A 14,512-nucleotide genomic window follows, 5' to 3' on the forward strand; every position below is an offset into this window, starting at 1 on the left:
AGTAGTGAGTGCATGTGACTCGAACCCACAACCCTTACGTTGCAAACACCATGCTCTACCAATTGACCCACACGGTACTTCATATAATACATTATATTAAATTACTTGAATTATTCATGTTTTCTACAATTGCAGTAGCTACAGTAATGAACTTTCAACTGGTTTGACGTCCCATCCATCTCGTCTAAACCCAGACCTTTGAAGGGTGTAAACAACGCAATGATAGTCACTTTGCGATTGGCTGGGATAAGCGTGTGCGTACCCGGTGGGCGGAGCTGAAGGGGGTGTGAAAGAAATGACCACAAATATCCCATTTCTGCAGTTTGCATGACGTTTGTTGTAGCCATGAAATTCTCGCGTGGCTAATGTTCGGCGAATATATTCCGATTTGATTTATGGTCCATCCGCGTTTGGCAAGGAAGCTCGCACGGCACGATCCATTGACGGCTCAGTGTTGGCAATTGATAATCTTTCTCTTCTTCGAACTTGTCCACTTTCTCTAGCTAAATTAGGTTGTTAATATATGTAGCAAACATTTCTTGCTTTTCGCTTAATAATGCAGGTGTGCATTTAACAGGCTACATCGTTTTGTAGCATGCTTTAAAATGCATCTTACTGAGTAATCGACCATGTTTTGATTGTCAGCTAGCTAACATGATACGTGTTATTTAGCTAGCCTAGCAGAAGCAGGGTTCTGACTACGTACCCTGTCCCGTCAGCTAGCTAGCTGTCTTTCTAGTGCGCTTGGCATTCCATAGTACACATTGGGAATAAATAGCACCAACATGTATGCAAGTCGCAAGAGGAAAAAGCCCCAGAGAAGGTACAGTCACGTTGGATAACTGATCGCCGCTAAAACAGCATGGCCAGCTAGTTAGGGGTTGAAGACAAAGTTATGTCACTACTAGTCTAGTGCATGTTTAGTATGCTACATCGGTGTACAGATTTAGGATGCCTTGTGAGTGACAGTTCAATTGTAGTACTGTTATTATATTCATGGTATAGGGTCGACTGACAGACTCCCTAGTCTGATTTGTATGAGGTCTAAATGAGGTACAGAAAGAAGCATGTTTCAACCTTGGACAATGATACTTTATGATATTTCTTTCTGTGGACTCCATGAGTTGCATTCATTCACACTTTCGTAAACATACAGTATCTACCATTTAGGCTACATAACAAGACTGAGGAATATCATCATATGAGACATTGATGGCAGACATTCTCTTCCTCATAGTGTGAAGCCACCTCCAGAAGGAGCCAAATCAAACCCTTCGAAGAGGCACCGGGAACGCCTGAATGGGGAGTTGGACAGGCTGGCCAGTCTGCTTCCTTACCCCCAGGATGTCATCTCCAAGCTGGACAAACTGACCATCCTCAGGCTTTGTGTCAGCTACCTGCGTGCCAAGAGCTTTTTCAATGGTAAGGCATGATCATAACACACCCTATTGTCCATATTTAGGGTTGGGTTATGTTAAGATATTATCGCTATGGATCTGACTACTGTCTGATCATTTTTTTTATTTTTTTTTAACCTTTATTTAACTTGGCAAGTCAGTTAAGAACAAATTCTTATTTACAATGACGGCCTAGGAACAGTGAGTTAACTTCCTTTTTCAGGGGCAGAACGACATATTTTTACCTTGTCAGCTCAGGGATTCGATCTAGCAACTGGCCCAACGCTCAAACCACTAGGCTACCTGCCGCCCCCCTGATCAACTATATCAGTCACTATCAACTACTGAGGTGTCTGGGAGGCAGTGGCTAGATCTCTCGCTCTCTCTCGCTCGTCGCTCTCTCTCTCAAGAAAGGGAGGACTCTCTCGGAGATAACAGGATGCCATCAGGGTGTGTGAAATCCTGTGGAAAGTAACATATAAATGTGTAATCTTGTGATCTGTCTTAGCGGAAGCCTTAGCAGTGCTGCAACAATAGATAGTTTTCTAGCATTAACCACATCTGTTATTGAAAAGGGTTCTGAGGGCTCTGCCAAGGGAAACCTGTGACCACATCCTCCCCCTTGCAATTATGTTTGCATCTCAAATGGCACCCTATTCGGGTCAAAAGTTGTGAACTATATAGGGTAAAAGGTGCTGTTTGGGATGCAGACTAGGCTGTTTGGACTCTTAAGAAAGTAGGGCTGTGACGATACCAGTATTGCAATATTTTTTCCATGGCAAAAATGAAAACTCGACGCAAACTCTTTGGTCCTTTTAAAACCAGCTGTATGTAAAGTATTGTGGCTATAGCTTGGAAAATAAATACATGTGACTCTGGATGACAACATAATGACGTTTGTTTCCAACATTAAGGCTGTTTTCCTAAAAGTTAAATCTGCTTTATGTTTTGTTTCCTTGCCACGATACTAACGAGTATTGGGATACTGGTATCGTCCCGGTCCTAGTATACATCCTAGGGACCCGCACTCGGCTGTTTGGACCCGCACTCGGCTGTTTGGACCCGCACTCGGCTGTTTGGACCCGCACTCGGCTGTTAAAAACAAACTGAAATATTACATTTACATAATTATTCAGACCTTTTACTTTGTACTTTGTTGAAGCAACTTCGGCATCCATTATAGCCTCTAGTCTTCTTGGGTATGACACTACAAGATTGGCACACCGATATTTGGGGAGTTTCACCCATTCTTCTCTGTATATTCTCTCAAGCTCTGTCAGGTTGGATGGGTAGCGTCGCTGCACAGCTATTTTCAAGTCTTTCCAGAGATGTTTGATCGTGTTCAAGTCCGGACTCTGGCTGTGCCACTCAAGGACGTTCAAAGACTTGTCCCGAAGCCACTCCTGCGTTGTCTTGGCTGTGTGCTTAGGGTCGATGTCCTGTTGAAGGTGAAGCTTCGCCCCAGTCTGAGGTCCTGAGCGCTTTGGAGCAGGTTTTCATCAAGGCTCTCTCTACTTTGCTCCATTCATCTTTCCCTCAATTCTGACTAGTCTCCCAGTCCCTGCCACTGAAAAACATCCCCACAGCATGATGTTGCCACCATGCTTCACCGTAGGGATGGTGCCAGGTTTCCTCCAGACGTGACGCTTGGCATTCAGGCCAGAGATCTTGGTTTCATCAGACCAGAGAATCTTGTTTCCCATGGTCTGGGAGTCTTTAGGTGCGGTATACAGGGTTTTTGGAAATGGCCACGGGATGGTTTTTCAAGACCGCCAATACAGCTTCAACTATTTATTTTGAAGTGTTTCAATACATTTTAATATTTGTAGCAACTGTTTTTTATTAAATACCTGCAGTCAACTTGTGCAATACCTTAGGAGATGAAGCAGATTCCGTTCTTCATTTCACCTGTCACATTATTGTACATTATGAAGCTTACCGTAGTTCCCCAGAACAGTTGAGCCAGTCACATGTTTGTTTGGAAATAGCACAACGGGAGAACGCGAGTCCAGCTGTGTATTGACAGGGGTTGCGTTTTATATTGAAAGTCAAGTATTTTTTTGCTTCAATAGAGTGATCAGGGATGTGCAACTATAGTTTTCCTTCATAGGAAATACATTAGTGCAACACATTTGGCAGAAAATAGATTCATTTTCATCTGATGGCAGCAGAAGTGCAACCAAGTACATGAGCTTACAATGAAAAAGCAAGGTATTTTTGGTGAAAACTATGCATAGCATTCATATTTCTAATCTTTATCATATAAAGAATGTAGCCAGCTAAATTTCCTAATGTTTTGTTTAAAGTTAATCTTGCATTTTAATGGTGAAAAATGGCTGGCTACACTGAGAAAAGTACTGGTGAAAAGTAGCTCCACGTCAGTCAGAGCGCTGTCTGCTGATAGAATGATGGAGAACAGTAGCTCCACATCAGTCAGAGCGCTGTCTGCTGATAGAATGATGGAGAACAGTAGCTCCACGTCAGTCAGAGCGCTGTCTGCTGATAGAATGATGGAGAACAGTAGCTCCACATCTGAGCACTGTCTGCTGATAGAATGATGGAGAACAGTAGCTCCACATCAGTCAGAGTGCTGTCTGCTGATAGAATGATGGAGAACAGTAGCTCCACATCAGTCAGAGTGCTGTCTGCTGATAGAATGATGGAGAACAGTAGCTCCACATCAGTCAGAGTTCTGTCTGCTGATAGAATGATGGAGAACAGTAGCTCCACATCTGAGCACTGTCTGCTGATAGAATGATGGAGAACAGTAGCTCCACATCAGTCAGAGCGCTGTCTGCTGATAGGATGCCCATTCCTCAATTCTCATCTGAGTGGAGAAGTGCAACTGAAGCACGAAATTAGTCTAATGCAGAGCAGAAATTACAATGAGATCCATTTTACATCTGCATTTACAGAACGCGGGAAGATCTTTCTTAAGAGTTTTCAGAATTCTGCATAAACGTGACCCCGAAGTTTAACTTGCTACTTAATCTAAGTGGCTGAATTAATAAGGTGATGGGTCATCATATTGTTTTAGCTTTCTGCCGTGTTTGAGAAGTCAACTCATCCAAAGGGCTTTATCTGTACAGCTGGCACTGCTATCTTTTCATTTCCTTGCGTTTTTTTCTCCTCCGTTCTCAGCCGTATCCTCCTACCCCCTATTCTCCGAGCAGAGCAGGCATGCCGTTGCCCTAGCGATTCCAGACTCCACACAGACACAGCATGTAGCCTACACATGCTGCTCCAGAGCCAGTACTATTCTTCCTTCAGACAAGCATGTGTCAAAACTTAGTTAATTTGCACAATGTCTCACGTTCACATTCACTTGGAAATGTCAACAACAAAAAAATGACATTCGGTAGCGCCTACTGATGTATGTGTAACTTTATGAGATGGGTTGCCTGTCTTTGAAATTCGTTTATTTTCATTTGCGCTCATTAGAATATTTAGCTAGCAGCCTCCATTGAAATTTGTGTGCTAATTTTGTTGGCATTTGGGCACGCCTTTCATATCAAAATACTTCCCCCTATGTCAAAATACTGCCCCCTACCCTAGAGAAGTTAATGGGCGCCTGTTATTTTGAATTTTTTGGCGCCTCCTTGTGTGCTAATAAGCCTGTAATACTGTATACAGTGAGGGGGAAAAAGTATTTGATCCCCTGCTGATTTTGTACGTTTTCCCACTGACAAAGAATTGATCAGTCTATAATTTTAATGGTAGGTTTATTTGAATAGTGAGAGACAGAATAACAACAAAAAAATCCAGAAAAATGCATGTCAAAAATGTTATAATTGATTTGCATTTTAATGAGGGAAATAAGTATTTGACCCACTCTCAATCAGAAAGATTTCTGGCTCCCAGGTGTCTTTTAGACAGGTAACGAGCTGAGATTAGGAGCACACTCTTAAAGGGAGGGCTCCTAATCTCAGTTTGTTACCTGTATAAAAGTAACCTGTCCACAGAAGCAATCAATCAATCAGATTCCAAACTCTCCACCATGGCCAAGACCAAAGAGCTCTCCAAGGATGTCAGGGACAAGATTGTAGACCTACACAAGACTGGAATGGGCTACAAGACCATCGCCAAGCAGCTTGGTGAGAAGGTGACAACAGTTGGTGCGATTATTCGCAAATGGAAGAAACACAAAAGAACACAATGAACATCTGAATGATTCAGAGGACAACTGGGTGAAAGTGTTGTGGTCAGATGAGACCAAAATGGAGCTCTTTGGTATCAACTCAACTCGCCGTGTTTGGAGGAGGAGGAATGCTGCCTATGACCCCAAGAACACAATCCCCACCGTCAAACATGGCGGTGGAAACATTATGCTTTGGGGGTGTTTTTCTGCTAAGGGGACAGGACAACCTCACCGCATCAAAGGGACGATGGACGGGGCCATGTACCGTCAAATCTTGGGTGAGAACCTCCTTCCCTCAGCCAGGGCATTGAAAATGGGTCATGGATGGGTATTCCAGCATGACAATGACCCAAAACACACAGCCAAGGCAACAAAGGAGTGGCTCAAGAAGAAGCACATTAAGGTCCTGGAGTGGCCTAGCCAGTCTCCAGACCTTAATCCCATAGAAAATCTGTGGAGGGAGCTGAAGGTTCGAGTTGCCAAACGTCAGCCTCGAAACCTTAATGACTTGGAGAAGATCCCTCCTGAGATGTGTGCAAACCTGGTGGCCAACTACAAGAAACGTCTGACCTCTGTGATTGCCAAAAAGGGTTTTGCCACCAAGTATTAAGTCATATTTTGCAGAGGGGTCAAGTACTTATTTCCCTCATTAAAATGCAAATCATTTTATAACATTTTTGACATGCGTTTTTCTGGATTTTTTTGTTATTCTGTCACTGTTTAAATTAACCTACTATTTAAAATTATAGACTGATCATTTCTTTGTCAGTGGGCAAACCTACAAAATCAGCAGGGGATCAAATACTTTTTCCCCTCACTGTATCCCTGTATGCGAGAAGGACTGTATGACGATATGAATATCTTGAAACTGCCCAACCCTAAAAGGGTCCTTCTTGACAAGAAGACATAATCAAGGGTAAGAATACGAACAAAGTAAATGGCTCAGTAGAATAGAATACATTTTTTTATAAGTATAATACAGGAAAGCACAATTTCTTGTCCAATATTTATACAGGTATCAGGGATGGGGGGGGGGGGGGGCAAGTGTTTTAAATTATGCATTCAATCCAACATTTGCACAACCACAAAATAAAGCAAGGAAGCTGAAAAATGTAGACTGATTTTATTGTATTGCTTAGAACTTGTAGGCTAGCTGTCTGAGACATAAACATTTAGCCTTAATTTTTGCAAGATCTTCCCTTGGGGAGCCCTTTATATTTTGAGTGACTCAACAATTCAATTAGCTCGACCTGCATGAGGAAAAAGCCAGCAGAATAAAATGTTCTACTCTTATTTTAGTTTCCTCTGAGACCTGCTAGCAGCCAGGATTCCTGGCCTTTATGTTGCGGTGCTGCTGCGGTGCTGCTGCGGTGCTGCTGCGGTGCTGCTGCGGTGCTGCTGTGCTGCTGCGGTGCTTTGTGTCATCGGCAGAGTTCCTAGACTCCCAAGCGGAGGGGAGAGGGGGGGGGGTGTTTGCTTGAGTAATCTATATTAGCACAGACTTGTTGAACTCTTGACTCCACAGACTCCTGAGGAGGGTTATAAAACAGTGGTCTTCTGCATCCCAAATGCCACTCTATTCCCTGTTTAGTGCACTACGTTTGCCAAGGGCATGGGCTCTGGTCAAAAGTAGTTCACTATATAGGGAATAGGATGCCATTTGGGGTGCTGAGTGTTTGATAGTCTGTAGTATGAGCCAACAACTAAACTTTGACTTGTTTAGATGAGTGAGAAGCATTGACTGGGCTCTGATAAGGGGATGGGTGTAGGTTGATGTGAGAGGGATTATTTTGGCCATCGTATGAGAATACAATCAAGATTGTGGACAGGTCGTCATTGTAAATAAGAATACATTCTTAAATGACTTACCTGTATGAATAAAAGGGGGAAAATAATTGTGGTTGCAGACTTCCTGAGTTATCCTACTGCGGCGATGGGACTACCTGAGAGAGGACGTCATTCTACTGCGGGGATGGGCAACTCCAGTCCTCGGGGGCCTGATTGGTGTCACACGTTTACTCCAGCCTCAACTAACACACCTGACTCCAATAATCAGCTAATCATGATCATAAGTTTAAAATGTAATGAGTTTAATCAGCTGTGTTTACTATGGACGGGGAGAAAGTGACACCACTCTGGCCCCTGAGGACTTTGAGTTCCCTGTCCACGTTCTACTGACACAACTCTCCTACTGTAGCTAGGCTATAGGGCCCGACCAGCACTGTTGGGGTCTGTTCTCTTAATCACACTGAATCATAAGGCATCACACTGCACAATCTATCTGAAGATGATTTGCCGTTGACTAGCCTATATGGCTACCACAGTACACACAAATAGAACGTTATTGTCTTTGGTTGATTTAAAATGCCCATCAAATTCTCTTCCACAGGAACAAAATAGGACTAATGTGTACACCGCTAATGGCGCTATCTCACATTATTGTGAATGGGTCTCTGTCTGTAGTGATGCACTGTAACTGGTTCCTCTGCAGTCTTTCAGTGTGTGGTGGAAATCCTCTATGGTACAGCAATCTTGATCTTGATTTTATTGTATTGTGTTGCAGTGACCCTACAATCCACAGCCTCCCAGCGCCCAGAGAGTAATGTTCTGAAGAAGCAAGAACTTCACGTTCCAGAGGGAGAGATCTTACTACAGGTTAGTGGGGTCTGTTCAGTAGCCACCCTGTCTGTTACTACAGGTTAGTGGGGTCTGTTCAGTAGCCACCCTGTCTGTTACTACAGGTTAGTGGGGTCTGTTCAGTAGCCACCCTGTCTGTTACTACAGGTTAGTGGGGTCTGTTCAGTAGCCACCCTGTCTGTTACTACAGGTTAGTGGGGTCTGTTCAGTAGCCACCCTGTCTGTTACTACAGGTTAGTGGGGTCTGTTCAGTAGCCACCCTGTCTGTTACTACAGGTTAGTGGGGTCTGTTCAGTAGCCACCCTGTCTGTTACTACAGGTTAGTGGGGTCTGTTCAGTAGCCACCCTGTCTGTTACTACAGGTTAGTGGGGTCTGTTCAGTAGCCACCCTGTCTGTTACTACAGGTTAGTGGGGTCTGTTCAGTAGCCACCCTGTCTGTTACTACAGGTTAGTGGGGTCTGTTCAGTAGCCACCCTGTCTGTTACCATAGCACTCCAGGGCCTGTATTCGTGATAAGGTAAATACTTTATTAATCCCACACAGGGTACATTTGATTGCACCAGCCAGTACATACCCCAATAAAACACAACAAAGGACAACATATTTTTGTCGTCTCAGAGTAGGAGTGCTGATCTAGGATCAGTTTGTCCTTTTTTAGATCTTAATGAATAAGATTACATTAACAGGACGGACCTGACTCTAGATCAGCACGCCGACTGTGAGACGCTTTGTGAATACGGGCCATCCACTAGCCCCTTTTTTAAATGTTTTTATTTTTACATTGGAAAGTTATTGGTTTAAGTTGAGATGAACTGCAGTTGACCACACCATGCATGGCCATGTGGCATGTTAGCTTTTCCTGTCCAAATAATTACAGAGTTAATCATATACTGTTGCGTGTCTGAACCTTGAGCTGACTCTACATGAAATAGGGTAGATACAAACACAATGTTTGCTTCCCAAATGGAACGCTATCCCCTGTATAGTGCACTACTTTTGACCAAAAGCACCCTATTCCTTAAAAAAAATAATTTAATGTTGATTTTATTTTTTCAAACAATACAAAACATACACATACAAACGACAACATCACACAAACATCGACTATATCACACTGGCCGAGACACCCCCATCTCCAGCGCCCGCATCACTCTCGCCACATGGCCTCAAACTGCACCATTTTGTTTCTGAGTCACCCACACACTTTCAACATTTAGATAATAAAGAATTTTACCTTTCCATTGTGGTAACAACAATGGAAAGGTACATTTCCCAAATTTTGGTTGATTTCCAGCTTTTAAGCATGTTTTTTTTAAGATGAATGACGAGGGTGCAGTGAGAGAACCCACCCTCATATGCCATGTTTGAAATATGCAGACAGACGGATTAAAAGTACATTTACATTGTAATTCTTCTGACAGCCAACATTCTAACTCTGCCCATAACTTTAGAACATTCCCAGAAAGCATGGATTATTGAGTCATACTTTTTGACCAAAAGTATTGCACTACATAGGGAATAGGGTGCCATTTGGGACACAGACAAAACTCTATAGGCCTTTCAGTTCCTTTGACATTTTGCTCTTTGGTTTTGCTGTTTGCTCTTTACAGTTGTAGGCCTACTTCATATGACCACATGTAGTCTAGATGTGTGGAAACATTTATACTAAACAAAAATATAAATGCAGCAATATCAAAGATTTTACTGCATAACAGTTCACATAAGGAAATCAGTAAATTGAAATAAATTAATTAGGCCCTAATCTATGGATTTCACATGACTGGACAGGGGTGCAGCCATGGGTAGGCCTGGGATGGCATAGTCCCACCCACTTGAACATACTGCCAAAGTCTCTAAAATGACGGAGGCAGTTTATGGTAGAGAAATGAACATTTAATTTATCTGGGAACAGCTCAAGTGGACATTCCTGCAGTCAGCATGCCAATTACAACGCTCCCTCAACTTGAGACATCTGTGGCATTGTGTTGTGTGACAAAACTGCACCTTTTTAAAGTGGACTTTTATTGTCCCCAGCAGAAGGTGCACCTGGGTAATGATCATGCTGTTTAATCTGCTTCTTGATATGCCACACTTGTGGATGGATTATCTTGGCAAAGGAGAAATGCTCACTAACACGGATGATTTTATTTCAGCTCATGAAACATAGGATCATCACTTTACATGTTGCGTTTATATTTTTGTTCAGTGTATAAAGATATACTAATTCAGTTCTATTCCACTCTCCTCTCAGGTGTTGAATGGCTTTGTTCTGGTTGTCACGGCTGGTGGCACAATCTTTTATGCATCCTCCACCATCCAGGACTACCTGGGCTTTCACCAGGTAAAGGCTCTTTTTACTTCTCTTTACCTGGGCTTTCACCTGATAAAGGCTCGTTTAACCTCTCTACAACTGGGCTTTCACCAAGTAAATGGTCTCTCTTTAGCGTTCTATAAATGTAGTCTGGCTGACATCAGCTCTGTGTCTTCCAGAGTTTGGAATGGCTGCTTTGATGTGTAGGCATGAAGCATCAATAATGAAAGGGTTGTGCCCTCAGACTTCAAGGCGGCACCATACGCTGGTTGAATATCCATATTTCAAATTGAATGAATCATGATCGTTGTTTTACATTGGACCGCCCTTCAGCTTCCAGCCAACCCTTCCATGAAAGCAAAAACATACTGTAGCTAGCGCAAACCTTCGGAGTTTGGACATCGTTTGCCACTAACATGATGAATAGGGTGCATAAATCATCACACACATTTTCCAAACGTTATAAAAACCCTTCTATACTAAAACAAGTGACATATTAGAGAACTACAACTTGTTAACTTCTATGGGCTACGTGGGACGCTACGGGACAAAGCCAGTGAAATATCAGGGTGGCAAATTCAAAAACAACAAAATGTCATCATTCAACTTTCTCAAACACAACTATTTTACACCATTTTAAAAATACACTTCTCCTTGATGTAACCACATTGTCCGATTTCAAAAAGGCTTTACAGCGAAAGCAAAACATTAGATTATGTTAGGAGAGTACATAGACAAAAATAATCACACAGCCATTTTCCAAGCAAGGACATGTCAATAAAACCCAAAACACAGCTAAATGAAGCACTAACCTTTTGACGATCTTCATCAGATGACACTCCTAGGACATTATGTTACACAATACATGTATGTTTTGTTCGATAAAGTTCATATTTATATCCAAAAACAGCATTTTACATTGGCACGTGATGTTCAGAAAATGTATTCCCACCAAAACTTCCAGTGAATGAGCACATCAATTTACAAAAATAGTCATCATAAACGTTGACAAAATATATAACAATTATTTAAATAATTATAGATAGACTACTCCTGGATGAAACCGCTGTGTCAGATTTTAAAATAGCTTTTCGGAGAAAGCACATTTTTCAATATTCTGAGTACATAGCTCAGCCATCACGGCGAGCTATACAGACACCCGCCAAGTTCGGGGCAACCTATACTCAGAACTAGTATTAGAAATATTATTTTACCTTTGCTGGTCTTTGTCAGAATGCACTCCCAGGACTGCTACTTCCACAAGAAATGTTGTTTTTGTTCTAAATAATCCATATTTATGGCCAAATACCTCCATTTTGTTTGTGCGTTCAGAGCACTATCCAAAGGCATAACGCACGACCACGGTACCAGAGACGAAAAGTCAAAATGTTCCATTACCGTACTTAGAAGCATGACAAACGCTGTTTAAAATCAATCTTTATGGTATTTTTAACTTAAAATTGCGATAATATTCCAACCGGACAATAGCGTATTCATTCAAGGAGAAAAAGAAGGAACAGCGCGCTCGCGGGACCGTGCATATCCAACCCCTTTGTTGCCAGGCAGTCCACTCAGTAACTGAGCTCCTATACTCTGCCCAGTGACAGGAGAATGCTGAAACAACTTTCTGAAGGCTTTTGACAGCCAATGGAAGCCTTAGGAAATGCAACGTAACCCCACAGATACTGTAGTTTCGAAAGGGACTAGAAAGAACTACAATTCTCAGATCCTCCACTTCCTGGTTGAATTTTTCTCAGGTTTTTGCCTGCCATATGAGTTCTGTTATACTCAGACACCATTCAAACAGTTTTAGAAACTTTAGGGTGTTTTCTATCCAAAGCCAATAATTATATGCATATTCTAGTTACTGGGCAGGAGTAGTAACCAGAATAAATCAGGTACGTTTTTTATCCGGCCGTGTCAATACTGCCCCCTACCCCCAACAGGTTAAAGTAAGGGAAATCCACACACAAAACCAGACACTTCATCATTTAAAACCCTTCATTCTGGGTTATACAATCTAATTAGTATGGTAATACTATCATCATAATAAAGGTTATACTTCTATTAACGGGAGTGAATTTGTATAAAATACACACACATGCACAGCATGTTAAATAACATAATTAGGCAAACTAAGAAAAAAAACGTACACTGCAGCCCATTTGGTAATTTGGGATCCCCAACTTCCAAACAGGGATTCCAACCAAGTTGCAGGCGTCCACTCTGTGGGGAATTATTCTTAGCAACAGTGGCAATGTATTCGGAGAGATCAGTCATATTAGAAGAGTGATCTGGGACAAAAGTACAACATTCATCGCCAATGATTGCACAAGTGCCCCCTTTACCTACCAAAAGATAGTCAAAAGCCTCTCTGTTTTGCAGGGCCAATTTACACAATTATTTTAGCATCTACGTTTCTAGAGATCTCCAGAATTTGGTCTAGGGCACATGCATATTGAATTTAACAGGGAAGAGAGCGCACACGTGTTATAACGGCAGGGTAGCCTAGGGTTTGAGGCGGCAGGGTAGCCTAGTGGTTAGAGCGTTGGGCTAGTAACCGAAAGGTTGCAAGTTCGAATCCCAGAGCTGACAGGGTACAAATCTCTCGTTCTGCCCCTGAACAAGGCAGTTAACCCACTGTTCCTAGGCCGTCATTGAAAATAAGAATTTGTTCTTAACTGACTTGCCTAGTTAAATAAAGGTAAAAAAAAAAATAACAGATTCACACCAACCTTGATACGAATGAGATTAGCCCAAGCTATAATCTAGTGGCTCTCATCACATTTTCTGGGCATAGCTTTGTCTCTAGAAGCCTTTCCAAATCATAATTAGAATTATTGAAAAATTATCCAGCACAAATTTAAAATGACAGTCCCCCCTTAATGCTTCACGTTGGTTCTCTCACTCACATTTGAAGACCCTCAATTTAGCACACCCCTATACAGGCAGAATTTACATTGACACAGTATATTCATCTTATATTTCTAGCATTAACTTTTTTCATCACTGCCTTCATTTGTGGTAATGACAGATTATCTCAATGCATTTCTAGTCTAAAGTACTATACATTTGCTGTGTGCAGACCTCCACAATCAACCTGATACCCCAAATAAACAATTTTAGGATAACCCTCAATTAATTACGGGCACGGTTGACTACCCCCCCCCCCCCGGCACTCATTCTTCTGGCGTTTTCAGTTTGTCCTCCCAATGGCACATGTTCAAAATGGATGGCCCTTGATCATGTCCCGATTTCTCTCACCTGAGCCGCCACTGTTCTTTCCAGTCCATTATGTCTTGTCCATTTTCCTACCAGTACTCCAGCAGCATGAGAGAAGTTTGGACGGGATCTCTCCATGCTCACTCCACATGGACACATGTTGCACTCCTGAGAAAAGGCATGAGAGAAAAGGCAGTTGATAGTTTCGACTGGATGCTGTGTACAGGTTGCTGGCTCGGACTCAGATGGTGAAGGACCATAGTAAACGCCATTGTCGCCATTACTTCAGCCGGTTAGTGGGGGTGATATTCACTCTGTTCTCGGCCGAATTATACCTAATACCATCATTGGTCACCTTCACCATAACCTTGAGAGAGGACAGGCCAGAACAATCGTTTAGTTTAGGGCATATCTGATTCCGGAAATCCAGGCAAATTATTCACTGTATGACAAATTATTACTACTACCAATATTCTTAATTTTCTATTTTTATTTCACCTTTATTTAACCAGGTAGGCCAGTTGAGAACAAGTTCTCATTTACAACTGCGACCTGGCCAAGATAAAGCAAAGCAGTGCGACAAAAAGCAGTGCGACAAATGTACAGTCAATAACACAATAGAAAATCTGTATACAATGTGTGCAGATGAAGTAAGGAGGTAAGGCAATAAATAGACCAATAGTGGCGAAGTAAATACAATTTAGCAATTTATACTGGAGTGATATATGTGCAGATGAGGATGTGCAAGTAGAAATACAAATGTCTAAGACAAATGTCAAAGAGAATAACAACACAGTTGTTATTCT

The 14,512-nt window shown here is 42.1% G+C and overlaps 1 protein-coding gene across 1 annotated transcript in view; it reads left to right on the forward strand.

Moving 5' to 3' along the window:
* Positions 1-270: 270 nt before the first annotated feature.
* The window catches only part of LOC145859983 (aryl hydrocarbon receptor), a 34,295-nt gene continuing 20,053 nt past the window's right edge, over positions 271-14,512 (forward strand). Inside the window, exons 1-4 of the mRNA XM_082959652.1 lie at positions 271-823; positions 1,238-1,422; positions 8,099-8,190; positions 10,425-10,514. Of these exons, the coding sequence (XP_082815778.1) occupies positions 786-823; positions 1,238-1,422; positions 8,099-8,190; positions 10,425-10,514 (405 nt within the window). The 5' untranslated portion in view covers positions 271-785. The remainder of the gene's footprint in view (positions 824-1,237; positions 1,423-8,098; positions 8,191-10,424; positions 10,515-14,512) is intronic.

Source organism: Salmo salar, chromosome 02 (genome assembly GCF_965601325.2).
Source record: "Salmo salar chromosome 02, fSalSal1, whole genome shotgun sequence".
In the NCBI taxonomy this organism is placed as follows: Eukaryota; Metazoa; Chordata; class Actinopteri; order Salmoniformes; family Salmonidae; genus Salmo; species Salmo salar.